This window comes from Cyanistes caeruleus, chromosome 3 (genome assembly GCF_971803275.1).
Source record: "Cyanistes caeruleus chromosome 3, bCyaCae1.hap1.1, whole genome shotgun sequence".
NCBI lineage: Eukaryota > Metazoa > Chordata > Aves > Passeriformes > Paridae > Cyanistes > Cyanistes caeruleus.
The window spans coordinates 102067019-102084390 of NC_141703.1; the positions used below are offsets into that span (position 1 = coordinate 102067019).

At 40.3% G+C, this 17372-nt stretch overlaps 1 protein-coding gene across 2 annotated transcripts in view; it reads left to right on the forward strand.

Moving 5' to 3' along the window:
- The window catches only part of UVRAG (UV radiation resistance associated), a 97843-nt gene that overhangs the window by 33772 nt on the left and 46699 nt on the right, over window positions 1-17372 (forward strand). For both annotated transcript variants that reach the window (XM_023943973.2, XM_086883407.1), the window contains exons 7-12: window positions 3400-3505; window positions 5417-5543; window positions 6460-6544; window positions 7023-7110; window positions 7667-7727; window positions 9719-9884. In XM_023943973.2, the coding sequence (XP_023799741.1) occupies window positions 3400-3505; window positions 5417-5543; window positions 6460-6544; window positions 7023-7110; window positions 7667-7727; window positions 9719-9884 (633 nt within the window). The remainder of the gene's footprint in view (window positions 1-3399; window positions 3506-5416; window positions 5544-6459; window positions 6545-7022; window positions 7111-7666; window positions 7728-9718; window positions 9885-17372) is intronic.

A 17372-nucleotide genomic window follows, 5' to 3' on the forward strand; every position in this document is an offset into this window, starting at 1 on the left:
ACTTGGTAACTATTTTTTCCCCCGTCCCCATCCAAGCTGGTACTCAGATTGGTTTCAAATCTTACAGCCAATGTAGAAAGTGGGTTGTGGACCTTTTTTGCAGGGGGGAGGGGACAGTGGTTGTTGCGGAAAGCATTTTGATATAAGACTTGAAAAGCCTTGAGGAAATTATCTAAATTGCCTGTATTTGAGGAACTTGGGATCTAGAAAGTAGAGGAGAGACATTGAAATTTTATGTGCTGGTCCTTTGTAGACCAAGTCTTAGCTTACAATACATGGATTGCAGTTTTAATGTATCCAACTGTTTTCTAAACTGTCAAAGGAAGAGAAAGTGTGTATCTTTCTAATCTCCCCATCTCAGAAAGCAGGTGCTATGGGGATGGAAGTAGAACAGCAGCCTTGTGGATCTCCACCTCCAGTCAGTCAGGATGCTCAGGAATTTTAATGTCTGCTTTGCTTTCTTATTCTTTCCCAGGCTACAGCATGGAACTGATCTGATGTTGGACAATTGCACAACATCTCTCAGGGCCCCAAGCAACAGCAGTAAATTTGTCACACTTCATGTTCCAGTTGCTCTGCTTCTGGCTGACAATGGCTGTGAGCTGCTGCAGACATTGTATGACAACACTGTTGGCTAAACTTACCCCTTTAAAAAGGCTGGAGTTTCTGCTGTAACTGGCTTGGCTTTCCCAATTGCTGGAGGAAAATTGGTAGCAGGCCAGTGGCCTCTTCAAGCCCTCAATTAGCTTTTAAAGTGCTGTGGAAGTGCTAATTTTAATAAAATACATTAAAAAATGAAGTCTTGGTCAATATAGGAAGAATCCCATGTTGGCTAATGGCATGTAGGGGATGTAATCAGTTGGCTTATGCTATTGTTTAATAACCTGGTATTGGTTATTAAACCAAGCAGAATTGTGCTCAAAGTGCAGCTTGTGCTGACTAAGTTGTAGCATTGGACCTGCATTTAGCCTTGAAATGGAAACAAGATGTGGTCAGTTAGAGTTGAAGTTTCTCTCTGTTTATTCTGTATGTGTTTTAATCCAGATTTATGGCCTCAGCTTGCTGATCTCCATTGGTGTAATCGTAACTGCTTCCATCAAAGTCTGCTTGTGCAGAAGTGATAGACAATATTTCTCTGTTGGCATTCTTACAGCTTAATTTGTATTCGTCTTGTTGGATGACCAAAGATTTCTACGTGGGGACATTTTCTTGGCTGAGAAAAGAATTTCTGTTGATAGTTGCTGTGTTTGTGACATAAAGTCCCTAATCTTGGTAGATTTAACTTTGGATTTGGTCATGTTACCATTTTAAAGTTCTTAGAACAATAGTGGATGTACTGGGATTGAGTCAACCGATATCAGTAATTTTTCTGTCTTGAAGTGTAAATGGCCCTCTTTGGCATCAAGGCAGCAAAGTTTAACTGTGCAAGGAATGAGTGGATGATGCTTGGCTTAAAAAGAAATCAATTTCTTATTAAAACCAGATTTTATTGCTGAATTATTTTGTATAGCAGTTTATATGTCAGGAATATATATTTAGATACTGATTCACCCAACTGAACAAGTATTCCACTGTATGTATTGTTTTGAGAAGTCAGTCTCTGTAGATGTTTATTCCTTACTCTTTGGGCATGGGTAGGAGAATTTAGATACTACACAATTTGTAGGTTGTTAATGAGTATTGATCAAATCACTGTGAGAAACTCACATGGCAAATGACCTTTCTAAAAATTTCTCCATTTTGTAAATACATTCAATGAGTAGAGCACTGTAAGACTGTCTCATGATCACCTAACAGACTAAATCAAGAATGTTCTTCCAGTGTTAAAAACTACATAAAAAGGGGAAGTGTCACTCAGTAAACTTGACCTAAAAGTTTTAGCTTTTTTTATATGTAGAAGGAAAACATTCCAGACTTTAGGAAAGAGACAAGTTGGCAAGTGTGGAAGTAGAAAACTTAGCTCCTGCTGGATGACACGACAGCAGAGCTCTGAGTGATGTTCAGGATGGTCAGCAAACCTTGGATTTGACCTGCGTAACCGCATGTTCCGTAGTCAGCAGCCTCAGGATGCGTTCACAGAGGTGGGAGGTGTAAGTAGTTCCCAGTAGGATCAGAGTTTCCAGGAGGTCTCAGTTCTTCATGGAGCATGTTAGACCGAGCCCTTGGGTGATGGAGGACTTTTGGTCTCAGTAGTCTTAACCCCCTCTCACCCCCTCAGCAGCCAGCAGAGCAGTGTTTCTTAATACAGGATGGAGTACAGCTGCTCTTGACCAGCTCTGTCACTGCTGGTGGTATGAGCAGTGTGAAAAACCGAAGAGAAACCAAGGGAATTATTTAGATTCTTGTTTTAAATTATGCTATTACTGGTGTTTAGGAGAAAGAAAAGTGTGAAGGAGCTAAAGGCATCTGATGACTTCAGTGTATTCATTTAGAACTGTGACATGTAAAAGTCCTAAATTGCAAGACCTTGTTTATTAATATTACTAGCATTGTTTGTTTCCATTCCACTCCTCTCTTTTTCTAATAAATACAATAATTTCTACTCCATGTTAATTTTAAGAAAGAGGTTAATGTCTCTCGTAGACCTGTTTTTGTCATCTTTTTTCTCTTATTTTTTTTCCAATAAATATGGCAAATAATTATTTTTCTCTCTTCACCCTGAAGCCAGGGCTGACAATCAAAGTAACACATCATCATAACTTTTTAATGTTTTCAAATGTGATTCAGTTAAGAAACCTATGTTTTTGCCACAGGAGGGCCTGTAGCATAGTGGGAAATGCTGAAGAATGTTTCATGTTCTTGGCTGGGTAACTGTGTTAGCTAAAGGATACTTGCACTTTTTCTAAAGCTGGCCTGTGTTAACAATGCTTGTGTGTATCTATCTTCATGTTAATGGTGATTTAATTTAAATGTGATACCCATAGTTACCTGCTCTCTCTCCTTCAGCATGAGCAGCATCTGTTGAATTGAAAAAATTAAGAAGAGATTTTGATACTTGATGAATTTAAAGACTTTGTGGTTTTCTTCATAAACTATGCAAGTTATCACAGAATGGTTTGGGGTTGTGGGACCTTAAAGCTCATCCAGTTCCAACCCCCTGCCACGGGCAGGGGCACTTTGCACTAGATCAGGTTACTCCACGTGCTGTCCAACCTGGCCTTGAACACTGCCAAGGATGGGGCAGCCACAGCTTCTCTGGGCAACTTGTGCCAGGGCCTCACCACCCTCACAGGGGAGGAATTGAATTCCAGTATCCTGTCTAACCCTGCCTTCCTTATGCTTCCTCATTTGATATTTTGAAGTAGAAGCTGACAGTCTGAGTTTGCGTTCCTGCTGCTGGTTTTGAGGTGTTTGCACATGTGGGGAACCTTTATCACAGCTGTAACTTTCTCCTTGCAGGCTCCACAGAGCTCAGTGTGCAATTAAACAGACTCAGGTAACTGTTCAGAAAATAGGAAGGGAGATTGAAGAAAAGCTGAGATGTACATCCACAAGGAACGAACTGGTATGTTTGATTTATTAAAACTTAATTTCATGGGCTTGCTGAAGCATCTGGCTGATGTCTTTGACCATAAGCTTGGTTTTTATTTTTAACACTGGAATTTGAAATCTTTATTTACACCTATCTTTTTAAATGGGATCTCATCTGAGAGCTGTGTAACATCATCAGTATGAGTTGTGTGTGTTGCTCAGCTGGACTGATAAATTGCTTATCCTATTTTTACCTTTATTTTGTACAATCATGCTATCAAAACATAAACATTGCACAGTGTATGAAAGAATTATTTTAGGAAAAACAAACTTCTAATGATTTATATGAAATATGACAGGAACCTGTGGTGGATTTAGGGTGAGGTGAGTCTACTGGGTGTATCTTCTTGCACCCTGATTCCTTTTGGATAAACAGAATTCATGCAAATGCTGCCACTCAAGTGACATAGTCATTTTGAACAGAAATTGTACTAGATCTTACAACAGCTTCTGACAGTTGGTTTTGCCTGCTCTCCTCCCCTCCCCAAAGAAGTCTGTTGATATTAACTTATGCTTTCTGCCCAGGAAAGCTGATCTTGGTTTAAAGATGAATTGACAGAACAGGAGTGGTTTGTGGTTCTTTATTACTTCCATGGACTTCATTATGTTGGTACTGGTATGTGTCTGGTGCCTTGTAAAGGGCACATTTGCAGTGTGAAGTTAATTTATTGCTGTGAAGCAGATTCTGAGTTAAGAGTACTCAGCTACGTTCCAAAAGTGTCAAACTGGCTCAAGGATTTGACAAACTGGGAAAAATAGGAGCTTGTTTACTGGCTGTAATTAAAGGAGTTACATTGTAGATGAAGAGGTGAAGAAGTCACCTTCCATAAGGGACAGTATAAAATCTCTTGTGAGTCATTCCAACCCAGGGCTTCTTTACCTTCTCCTGGTATCTTGACTGTTTAACCATAATCTTTTTGGTTATGGATATGCTCGTCCCTCCTTGCAAAGGCTTTTCATTTTTAAATATCTGAGAGCAAAGCTATATCATACAATCCTAGTATGTTTTTGGTTGTAGGGGACCTTAAAGCTCATCCAGTTCCAACCCTTCTGCCATACACAGGCATACCTTCCATTAGAGTAGTCTGCTCCAAGCCCTGTCCAACCTGGCCTTGAACACTTCCAGGCACGGGGCAGCCACAGTTTCTGTGGGCAACCTGTGCCAGGGCCTCCTCACTCACCCTCGCAGCGAAGAATTTTGTTCCAAATATCCCATCTAACCCTGCCCTCTGACAGTGGTAAGCTATTTCCCCTTGTCCTGTCATTTCAGGCCCTTGTCCAAACTCCCTCTCCAGCTGTCTTGGACCACTGGGGCTCTAAGGTCTCCCGGGAACCATTTCTGTTCTCTAGACTGCACTCTCAACTTTTTCTTTGTATCCTCTTACTCTCATTGTCCTGAAGCTGGGAATTGAATCTAATAGTGCAGCTTGAACATCTCCAGCCTTTTTCCAGTTCCTGGGGAAAAAACCCAAAAACTTTGTATAAACTTCTTACTGCTCAGCTTCCCTCTTTCTGGTGAGCCTTTTGCCAGGGAGTGAATGCTCATCCTGCTGCTAGTGCTGTGCTGTCAGTTTTTATGTCCTGGTGAAGCGCTGTTCTTAGTTTTTGGTCTGGGCTCAGGATAGACAATACATCCCATAGGAGGAGCAAGCACTGTGGCACACAACTATGTTGCTTTCCCTCCAAAGCAGCAAAATTATTAGAGTCTTTGGGAATCTGTTTCCTGTGGAAATCTGTGAACTCAGTTCTTAGGCAGGTGCTAGTCTTGTCCTGTTTTATCATTCCCTCCTATCACCTTTTTATGAAACTGCTTTTATGCAGAGAAGGTTATTTTTTTGGGGTTTTTTTGTTTGTTTGTTTTTAAAATCTGTATTTCTTCCTGTAGAAAAAGGAGAGCGAATGTTTACAGTTGAAGATCCTGGTGCTACGTAATGAACTGGAACGGCAGAAGAAGGCCCTTGGTCAAGAAGTAGCCCTGTTGCATAAGCAAAAAAGTACTTTGCTTGATAGAGGTAAATGTAGAAACCTTAGCCTAGCTTATGACCAGAATGAAAATGCTGGTTTCTTTTCTATTTTCATTGCCTGGCTGTAAGGTGCTTGTGTTTTTTCTTTATCTGAAATTTGCAGCTAGGTGTAATTTCTTCACTCTGTATGTTATACTGAGTTTTAGACAGCAGTTTCTGGTATCTTGTCTCTAAATAACTTCTTATTATGACACGTCTCCAAAGCAATCTTAAATCTGTGTTTGACATTTTATGAGAACATCAGAAGAGCTGCAGTATAGTACAGTAAACATTGCCATGATAAAGAGATTTCATAATGTCATGAGGGAAGTTGCTGTGCCTGTGATTTATATTCAGTTTTAAGCCTTAGAAGACAAAAATCCCTCTTAATATTTTGATATGAAAGTGACAGATGAAATGCTCAGCCATCTTGGTATCATTCTTTACCAGGCAAGTCTCCTGTAGTGAAATGCTGTATCACTACCTCTTTGGAGCTCACCAAGACCAAACCAGGCACGTGTTTGATCTTGTTGCAGGATTTTTTGTTTCAATACTTAGTTGAGTCTAAAGTAATTAGTCACTGCTAAAAAGGATGGTTTTTACCATGTACTTTATTCTGGCTATGCTGGTAGTGAGACCTGATAACTGGATTACTGCACTGTGTGGTTGTGAGAGGAATAGGTATTAAAGAAGGATGAAATCTGATGGGTTGTATTTGGCTGGTGAATGGTGTGTAGTGCATGAAGACAAGTGTTCCTCCTGTGCTGGCATTCTCTAGTTTGGGAGCATAATATGGAAAATGGGAGGGTAAGAATAAGTGGAGGATTATTGCCAACATTTTGTCAGTATCTACTTCTAAAACTTTGGATAATTAAGAAAATACTTCATACTGTTTTTTTTTTCCCTGATTCCTTATGTTCCTTAGAAAATGCATTTGGAACTGAATACCAGAAACTTGAAGAGCATAATGAATCTCTGTATGAATTAAAAAAGGAATGCACTGCTAAGAGGTAAAAAGACCTATGTTTATTCTGTAACTAAAAAAAAAAAGACAAGCTTGAGAGTAGGCCATTGAAAATGGGACTTCTGGCATCAAATTCTTCCTCATGTTGTCCTAAAACTTTTGTTAAGACATTCCTGCTACAATTCATAGATATCTAAAGTAATGATTACCAGTGGCAAGTCTAGCAGAGACAAAACAGAGGCTTGGTTGTGTGGGTAGACTCTGATAGGACTTCTAGATGTGCTTTAGTGTAACACAGCTTCGTAATACCTGATTCTGGCAGTCAAAATATGTCTATAATGTATGGTATGCCTGAAAACAAAAATTAGCTTTTAAATGCTGTATTATTTTTTTGGGTGGATTTACCTAACTTTTTGGAGGATAGGAGGTGATAACTGGAAAGCTGCAAAAGGGATGTGACAGCTTGGTACCTTTATTTGGAACTTTTGAAGAAAATAATGGTTTTGGAATCTCTTTCCCCAAAGAGAACAGTTTTTGAAGACAAATGCCCAGCAGACTATTCGATGCAAGCAGTTGCTGTCAGAGCTATCCTACATCTACCCCATTGATTTGGTATGTTTTCAACATCCTGACAACCTGCTCAATATGAAGTGGACTTCCTATACTGCAAGCAAATATTATGCTTTACTTGTGACAGAATCTGCTCTTTGCCCATTCTGTTTATTTCAGCTTTTTCTTACATTTGGTCTTTAGATTACAAACTTTACAGAGAGGGAGCTTGTGCCAGCGCCTCTTACACAGTGCCCTCTATGAAAATAGAATAGCTGTAATTTAATGGATGCTTTCCATTTTGTGTACAATTACATAAATTAACCCTTACAGTAGGCTAGCTGAGTGCACAGAAACATATGTTAAAATGTTGAGCTTCATATATTCATATAAGAATTAATATAAAGCTCTTCACTCTTTAACAAAGTGTTTTATTTTTTCGAACTGTGTGAGATGTGGATTAAAATACTGTCAGTCACTGTAAGTTTAGTTGATTATTTAGTTTCTTTGATTTTGATTTTATTGTTTGTTAGGTTTGTTGTCGCGTTTAATGAAGGTTTTGGTGTTCTGGGTGTTATTGTTCCATGCTCACTTTCCACTGTTGATTTTAAATTTACAGAATAACCAAAAGGATTACTTTGTTTGTGGAGTCAAGCTTCCTAATTCTGAAGACTTTCAAGGTAGCTGGATATTCCTAATGTAGTTGTTACAGTTAAGACTGCTTCTAAACTTTGTAAAATTAATAAGCAATAGCTTGGGGTCCAATTTTTGACCAAAAAGATCTGGTCAAAATTAAGAATTATTTTTTAGCATTTCCTAGCTAAAGCAAAGGTGGTTTCTTTTGACTCTTAGCAAAGCACCTCTGTGTTCTAAGACTGCGTATTGAAACACCGGAACAGGTTACCTAGAGAGGCAGAGAAGTCTGCATGCTTGTGGATGCCCAGAACCCAGCTGGACACCGTACTAGGGACAGCCTGCTCTGACCTGGGGTTGAGGGCTGTGCCATTCCCAGAGGTACCTTCCAAACTCAGTGAACCTGGAAAATATTTGTGTCTGGCCTAAAATTCTGTTGGGGCTACTTTTAGTCCATTAATCTTGTGGCGCAACAGGCATGAATCCCCATTTGATTTGCTGTAGTTGGTGGTGAACTTGTCAAATAAATACCTTGCAAAAAAGTACTTTGAATCTCTCTAACAGTATGGAGTACTTTATAAGTGACCTTCTACTTTAACTGTCAGCCCTCATCCTATTTCAGAAGCAAATATATCATATGCCTGCCTGTATAACAGTTGTACAGTAACTGCATGCATTCATCTACAAATGTTTGATGTGAACTGGCAATTCATTAAAATACCCTTGAGGGTTTCGTGTCCCCAGCACTTATTCACCCTGGTTTCTTGAGCAAAAACCTCCATCTCTTTAAAGCCACCTCATAGTAATTAGCTTGTACTAATAATGTGTATATTGGATATTAGAATATTGGAGGAATAATCTTTAAAGCAAATTAGTTTGTCAGTAGGACAAAATCTATCAGTCTATTGCTTTGTTTCCATGATTGCATTAAATGTGAGGATGAACTCAGTTTGCTGACTCTTGAGAAATCAGTGGTGTGCCATCTTCTGGCCAATTTTCAGTTTCCTGGTATTAATTCATTGCAAAAGAATTACTAATTCTTTATCCAAGTCTCTAGAAGTATTGTATTGTAATGAAGAAGTACTAAGCATTCAATTTAGTGAAATGGGCAGTTAAATTTGAAACCCAGCTGTCTGGCATGGATCTTATCTCAGACTCAGTAGATACTATTTTTAAAAAAGCTAGGCATCTGAAGGATGAAAAAAATTCTCTAAAAAGCCAGTTTTGCTGCAAATTTTCAACATTTTTTACAAAATCCATTTAAACAGGGGTGTAACTGAAATACATATATCATGACAGGCTCTGGTAGAGCTCATTATGGTCATTGAATATCATTATAAGCTTTCTTGAAGGTTCTCTGTTCAGCTAGTTTCATGGATGCACCAGAAGGGATGACTATTGCTAGTGCTGTCTGTATCCCTTGAAAAAAATTAAAAACAGTGAAAAGAGAAAGAAAAAGCCTTTATATGGCTAAAAGATGTAGTTTCAATTGCAAGATCTGTTCTTGGCAGGTGAAGCTTTAATGCTAAAACCTTAAATGTCAAATTGAAAATGATACTTTAAAACAATGGGTCAATCTAAGTTTTTCCAGCTATTGGCAAAGAACAGAGTTCGTAGCTTGGGGTTAGTGTCTCCCAACTGATCTCACTCATGAATAAAGTTGAGGAGGAATGCAGCTTTCCCTATCCCACTCTCACGTGTCAACTCCATCTAGAGAAATGCAAAAAGCTTAATACTTGAGTTTTGTCTTGGGAATTTTGTTTTACTTTTCTCATCTTTTCTTTCCCATCCTGTCAGTGTAGCTTTGAAAGTAAAATTTGCAGGAGAACAAGCCATCACCCATTTTCTGTGCCTCGTCACAAGAGGCAAACACAACACAGTGAAGTGCAAACACTTGTAAAACGCTCCAAAATTACTCCAGGCCTCCTTCTGTCCCTGAGTTCTGAGAGCTGTATTAATTGTTCTTCTCTGAACAATAAAGATGAATACTAGGATTCAATGGATACAATTAATAATAGAATCCTTTTGTCATTGACAGCAAAAGATGATGGAAGCATCGCTGTTGCCCTGGGCTATACTGCTCACCTGGTTTCCATGATATCCTTCTTCTTACAAGTGCCACTCAGGTATCCTATAATTCACAAGGGCTCCCGGTCTACAATCAAAGATAACATAAATGACAAGCTGACGGAGAAAGAGCGAGAGTGAGTATATTGTAAATACACTGATCTAATTTCTTCAAAACAACACCAAAAAAACTGATCTTAAACAGTTTTGGGTAGTCTGAGGTGATAGGGATTTGAAGCTACTTGTTACTGCTTTCAGTAGCCATGGAATAGTTGTTGAGTTTCTCTTGTTGGAATTTTGGGATACAATAGAGTAACTCAGGTTTGTTATTTTGGGTCTGTTGGCACATATTTGGCTTTGATTTGGTATCCACTAATGCTAGAAAAATTTAAATAGTGTTTCTTAGTGTTTCATGAGTTTTGGAATTTCAGGAGTTTCTATTTTTTATGTTTTGCTCTTGGCTGTGGGAATAAACTGCTGACAGCAAGTGTAGTTTCACAGAGGAGCTGCTGCCAGTGCCTGAATAGTGGTTGATGAATGGGAGAAAACAAATAGCTTTCTTTTAACACAGAGTTTTCTAATCAATTGAAAAAGCACAGTAACCTGCCACCTACTGTAAATCTTCCGAATATTCAGTGTAGAGCTTTTCATTTCTTCTGTTATCATTGTCTTTGAACATGTAGCTACATTGTTATTGTTCTCCTTCTAGGAAATTGTCTTGCTGTCTCTAAAATCACCCTCTGAATGTCTTCTTCTGTGTTTTGGAACTTTGCTTATTTTCCCACTGTCTTTGCACCTGTGTGCTGTAACATGAAATTAGTGGCAATTACAAAGGGTAAGGTTCCCTTTGTAGCCTGAAACCACTGAACTGCCAGGAATCCAACACTTGGTGGGTATGTCAGCATTTGTGGGAGGCAAACTGCTCTGTTCAGTTTCTGGGCACTGGCAAAGTTTTCCCAGAGAGTTGTTGGACTACCCATCCCTGGAAGTGTTCAAAACCAGGTTGGATGGGGCTTGGAGCAACATGGTCTAGTTGAAGGTTTCCTTGCCCTGGCAGGGGTTGGAATGAGATGAACTTGAAGTATCTTACAATTCAGGGATTCTGCAACCTTGTGTGTGTGTATGGATGGCTACAGTCAGGCTTGTAGCATCAATAACTTCATTTTTCCACAAAACTTCGAAAAAAGAGCAAAGGAAATGACTGAGGGGAAATTAACTTGAGGAAAGTAACTGATTCTACTGACAGGAAGCTGTAAAAAGCCAAATTCTTCTATTTGGAAATAGGGAGTCAGAGTATTGCAGCATTTTAACACTAATTCCTCATAATCCAAATAAAGACAGATGGGTTTTACTGTGCCTAGTTGACAGGATTGGGATGCTTGAAAGCGTCTGATTTCTCTTTAAAGGTTAGTGACTTTTGGCAGGACAGGCAAGGTAATTTGCCTTAAGATTTAAACTTGCTGAGGTCTTTCTGTTTTGCCACCATAGAACACAACTCTATAATTATGTTTTGCAAAGTAATTTTGATACCATTTTAACAACTTACCTGAACACACTTTCTGGGTACCTTAATAGAGCATTGACCTGTTTTGCTTCAGTGTAATTCTTGAAGCAGATGATTATACTCCTTCTTGTACATTACTTTGAGAAAGGTTGCAAACTAGAACATTTTTATCTCAAAAACAAATTTCTGAGTAGTAGAGCTCCCTGTATCTGGGTCTGTAAAGATTAATCCAGTTTCCTGTTCTCTCCTACAGACTGAAAGGTTTAGTCCTTAATGCTACAGCCTTCCAAACTCTTGTGACTTAATACTTGATTTCATAACAGATTTTTGAAAAGGAGAGAGTTTAACGAAGTATATGAATACCTGTTTGCTATTTACCTGTGTTGTGCAAGATTTTTTCAGAATCAGCTCCTGCTGGAGATCTCTTCCCACCTATTGCAGAAACAGTCCTACCATCTCCAAGGTCTTATGTCAAATATCTTAAATTGCACTTTTCTTTCTAAACTAATACATCATGTTTCTCCTTTGCTCCTAATTGTGTTGAGCACAGCAGTTAACATGCATTATTAAATTTCTTTATTTCAGTTACCTGTTCTTTATCAGCTTTTCAAACTCCAACATATATTGTTGAGTAATTGTAGTGATATAATCCCTATATTTGATCTTTACTATAACACAATGTCCTCATTATTGACTGGCTTATACTTACATGCTTGGCTTTTTTTTTTTTCTTCATTGTAGGGTGTTGGAGGTTAGGATTTTTCCTTTTTTCTTTTCATTCTCAGGAAACTTTTCTCCCAATTGTTGTCTCAGAGATGGGAATGACAGATATTTAAGAGAGATAAAAGATGTGGCCAGGATGGAGAGGGGGCACAGTTTGCTTCTCTTTCTTAGCTGGGAGGTTTTCTCTTGGCAAGTGTAGAGGTACTTGGAGAATTGGCTGAGGGCCAGGGACTGGGCTCAGCTCACTCTCTTGATATCAGAGTGGAGACAGTTGTGGTTTTAGTGCCAAACTGCTGCTGCCCTGGGGGATTCACTGCTGCTGTGGAGTGTTTTTGTCTTTCACTGTTTCTCATTTCCGTGGGTGAGCCTCTGCTCGTAGGAGCAGCTGTTGAACTGGGATCTTTTCAACATCCAGCCTCACTGGAAAGGGCACCTTGACCTCTCTCCAGCGGGAGTGTCTCTCGGCTGCTTGTGAAAGCCTGGCTGCTGCTGTCCTGCCCTATTGTTTTCTGCAGCTGCTTCGGGCTTTTTTGCTACACTTCAACTCCACAAACAGTGTCTAACCCCCACAGCTCATGTCACTGATTTGGAGATTTTGCTGCACTTGTTTTACCATGCTGGGTCTGCTTGCTTCTGCTGTTCCAGCCTGCTGCTCCAAGGTTCCTGCTACAGTCTATTTTGCCATCCAGAGTGGCCCTGAGACCAGCTGCCCTCCGTGAGTTTGCAGAGGGAGCCCCTTCTCTCTCCCACCAGCTGAGGTGCCGCTGACCCTGTGGGGAGAGGTTGCTGAGCCCACATCACAGTGCCCCCATCCCTGCCCAGCTGGGAGCCAGCAGCACCCCTGACAGCTGTGGCTGTAACTACACCGAAGGGGAAAGTGCCTGACAGCCAAGAGAAGGCTGTTCTTGGGTTTCTGATTTTGTTGATTGTTGCTGCCACTGTTGTTGTCTTGTTATACATATATATACTAGTAAACCCCTGTTATTCCTTTTCCCATATCTTTGCCTGAAAGCCCCAAAATTTTAAAGTTACAATAATTTGGAGGGAACGGGTTCATATTTTCCATCCCTGGAAGGTTCTCGCCTTCCTTGGCAGACACCTATCCTTTAAACCAAGACACAGGGTTTCTCTGAGATCTTTATGAGGAGTTTCTAAAAATTGTTCATTGGGGGAAATAGCTGAGGTTTTCTCTCAAGAGTAAATTCATAACTCCAGATGTTTGTTTTTAAAGTTACACTTTCAAGTTTCTTTACCAGCTTTTCTAAGTCCTCCTGTTGAGCTGCTTAAATATTTTGAGAGCTTTCAGAATGTAAGTAAGTTCTGGGAAATGTTTCATCGGCTTCATATTGGTTTACTTGCATGATCCAGGTCACTTCTATGAGGACCTTGAGAATTTACAGGGTTTTTTTGCATGCAATATGTAGGAAGAAAGAATCCTCAGAAGTTCTGGAGTCTGAAAGATTTCAGAGCAATGAGTGAGCTTTGAGTCAATTTGCAGAGGACACTGTGTTTGGCAGGAGTGTTGACCTGCTGGAGGGGGCAGGAAAACTCTGCAGAAAGATCTGGACAGGCTGCATTGATGGGACAAGGCCAGTTGTATGAGGTTCAGCAAGGCCAAGGGTTGTATTGTACCCTTGGGTCACCACAGCCCCATGGAACACTGCAGGCTTGAGGCAAAGTGGCTGGAAAGCTGGGAAGGGCCCTGGGGGTGCTGATTGACAGTGGCTGAACATGAACCTAGGTGTGCCCAGGTGATCAAGAGGCCAATGCACCTGGTCTGTACCAGCATTGGTGTGGCATCAGGCCCAGGGCAGTGACTGGCCCCCTGTGCTGGGCACTGGTGAGGCACCTGCAGTCCTGGGCCTCTCTCAGCAAGACAGACATTGAAGAGCTGGAGTGTGCCCAGAGAAGAGGATGGAGATGAGGAAGGGTCTGGAGCACCAGGAGAGACCGAAGGACTTGGCAGAACTAAGGCTGGAGAAGAGGAGGCCTTTCCACTTTCTACACTTCCATAGGAGGGTGGAACCAGGTGCGGGGTTTCTATTCCCAGATAACAAGTGACAGGATGAGAGGAAACAGCCTCAAATTGTGCCAGAGAAGTTTTAGGTTGGATATTAGGAAATATTTCTTCCCTGAAAATGTTGTCCAGCCGTGGTCCGGTCTGGTACAGTGGTCAACATCCCTGGAGGGATTTAAAAACAATGTGGATGTGGCACTTGAACATGGGTTAGTGGTGGCCTTGGCAGTGTTGGGCAGGTAGTTGGATTTGGGATGTCCTTGAAATCTAAGAACCTTAATGATTCTGTGAGTCCAAGGATACGTAACTCCCAAATTAAAGCTACTTAGGCAGCAACATGGTCCTCTATCCAGTGATGAACAAGCTCGCTCGCAGAATAAATCACCTATTCTTTGGCAGTGTTCTGGTGGAACTGAAACCTAACACTTCATCACATGCTCAACAACAGAGTGAGAATGCTGCGAGGAAGCTACTTCTGATACGTGTCTTGGTTTAGAAGACAGGTGTCTGCCAGGGAGGGCAGGAGCCTCCCTTGGAATGAAAATGTAGACCCGCCTCCCTCCAAATTATTATAATTTTGAAATCAAGGGGCTCTCAGGCAGAGATATGGGGATAGGAATTACAGTTCTTTACTGGTGTGTATAACCAGGCACACAAAGAACAATAACTACAGCATTAACAACAGAACAGCACCAGGGACCCCGTGACAGCCTTCTGGGCCGAGACGGGAAGGGATGGAGGAGAGGCTTTGCTTCACAAACCCCTGGGGCAGTCAGTGCCGGTGCTCCTGCAGGGCTCTGAGGAACACTCAGCTGGAACAGCAGGGATGAGCTGAGATCCTGGGCTGGGGGATGAGGTGGATCAGCAGCTCCACGGCGGTGGCTGGCACTGCAGGATGTCCCGGCAGGACAGGGGGTGTGAGGCCACCAACAAAGCGGGAAGAAGCAGCAGCAGCAGCTTTGTCTGAGTGATGGCGAATTCCCTTCTCTCAGCCACAACAGCTCCCAGCAAATGTCTCGCTCTCAAGCCGAAAAAACCAGCCAGCCCCCAGCTGCCCCCGCACCCACTAAGTACCAGCAATCAGGTTTTCCCCAAAACTAATGGGTCAAAATTCGATAGGTGAGCCAAAACTAAAGGAAGGACACCTAACCCCCAACAATATATTCTGATACTATGTCTCTCAAGCCCTATATTTAATGCTTCTATTAGTCTGCTAGCAGTTAGATAGTCTGACTAGATAGCGAGTCTTTCAGATATTTAATAAAGAATGGCTGTCAGTTTAGGGCAAAATAAGGATTGTTGTGGCTGGAGTGAGACATATGTTTTGACCTTCCATGTGTTGGTGTTCCTGCTCATGTCATAGTATTTTTGAGTATAAATAGCTTGGAGATATATATATATATAGAGAGATATAGATATATATTCCTCTAAGAAGAAAAATAAGGTTTTTAAAGTTCAGTCATCTTTCTGGTATGCTTTGTATATCTGGGCAAGTGAAATGCACATTCATGTGAAATATTTATGTTGAATTTTTGCACTGTCACTGCTACTGTATCTTCAAGATTTTCAAGAACTCTTGCTTCTCTTCTAGGTAACTTGGAGCTGGAAACCATTTCAAGGAATAATTTTACTAACATTATTTCTCTGTAATAATAGTACAGAGAAATCAAATAGTGCACACAAATCTCATGAATGCTACACATTCTTCCCACCAAAGTGTGTTAAGGGAAGACTAGTAGGAGCAGTAGTAAGAAAGTGGCCAGTGTCATATTTCAGACTGGGGAAAAAATGAAGGTGTAGAAAATGGCATCAATGCCTAAAAAGATTTTATACTTAAAAGGTAGCAAGAACATTGTCATTTCCAAGCATAGCTTGGCATTGCAGAGTAGTCTGATCTCCAGAAAGGTTATTTTTTTTTTTCTTGTCATATCTTTAAATATTGAACTTGTTGGTATTCAATGTTATAAAGGCCAAAAATACATATGAAATTCAAGATAAACAGGACCCAGACAGTAATGGAAGAAACCTGATCTAGTCTGGTACATTTTTTGCAGGAATATTTGGCATTAGTTGGTCTGATATAACAGATCTAACTAACTGAGTAAACAAATATAAAGGTTTCCTTGGCTTTCTGTATTGGTTTCTATAAATTTTGTAATTTATAGAAAGACTATTTTTTTTCTTTCACTCTGCCTGACAAACACAGACAGCAAAGGTCAAAGGATTCAAACAGCTACTATGCATATCTTGGGCATGTACATTGAGGCATCTGTCATCTTTGAAGTTGTTTTATAACTTTGATGTACCTCAAGAACCAAAAGTTGTATGAAATAGTGTAAGGTGGAATGAAATTAAGGATGCTACCATGGGTTACTTGTCCTGTCTAAATACCTGTTTTCTGTCATTAAAATAGGAAACATCTGTCTGTTGTAACACTGGGTCCTCATAGAAAACAGGATCAAAATACAGCTACGTAATAAGACAGCTAGAAGGGATAGGTTTGTTCCTGAAGTAATTTCCTGGAAACTGTTTCTCTCATGTGGAGCTACACCTCAAATTTGTCTTTGTCTGCAGCTGAGCTTGATCATTATTGAGAACCTCAAGCATGCCAGAAGATTCCAGTGATTAGTCAGTTTTTGTCTTGATGTTTGATTTCTCTAGGTGCTGATACTTTAAAGGCCAGTTTGATTTCATTGTTGTAGCCCTTGTGGGAAGGGCAGATGTATAAATAAAAAAAACAGGTCACCCTCCACTGAGATGATGCAGACTTGTTGCAACTGATGAGTGTATCAAGCATGAACCAGAGATGCCCTTCTTGGGTCTTCAGAGTGGTTCTGGATTTCTTAAGGATGCAAAGCATTGAGTAAGTTTATCTTAATACAACTAAAGTTGATGTACAAGGTCTGCAGCACCTTTGCGTGTGGACAATGTTGGTGTATCTCCACAGTCTGTTGACTGAACCTTGAACTCAAACCCCAGCAGATTGGATTACTGCAGTTTGGGGTTCTTTTCATTAGTTTAGGAAACCAGATTTCAGAAAAGTGGAGAAGATTAAGTAAATCAGGCAGGACTGATTTTGAATCTGCACATACTCAAGGAATTATTTTGGTACATTGGTGTTGTATTTTAGACCTACTCATTTACACTGCTCAGGAAAACTTGTGTGTGGTTCACACAGTGTTAAACCATGAAAAGTGAGTTACTGACAGTGGAAGTTCTGATGTAAAAAATTTATTTTCAGGCCTGTGAATAAAGCATACATATGGGATTCCTTGCCAGTTCTGCTCCAAAAATGCTTCCAAATTTTCTTTCTTGATGTATTATCTTTAATTTCTTTTAAGTGTGGCAAACTGGATTTGCAGATAAGTGGACCTAAGTGTT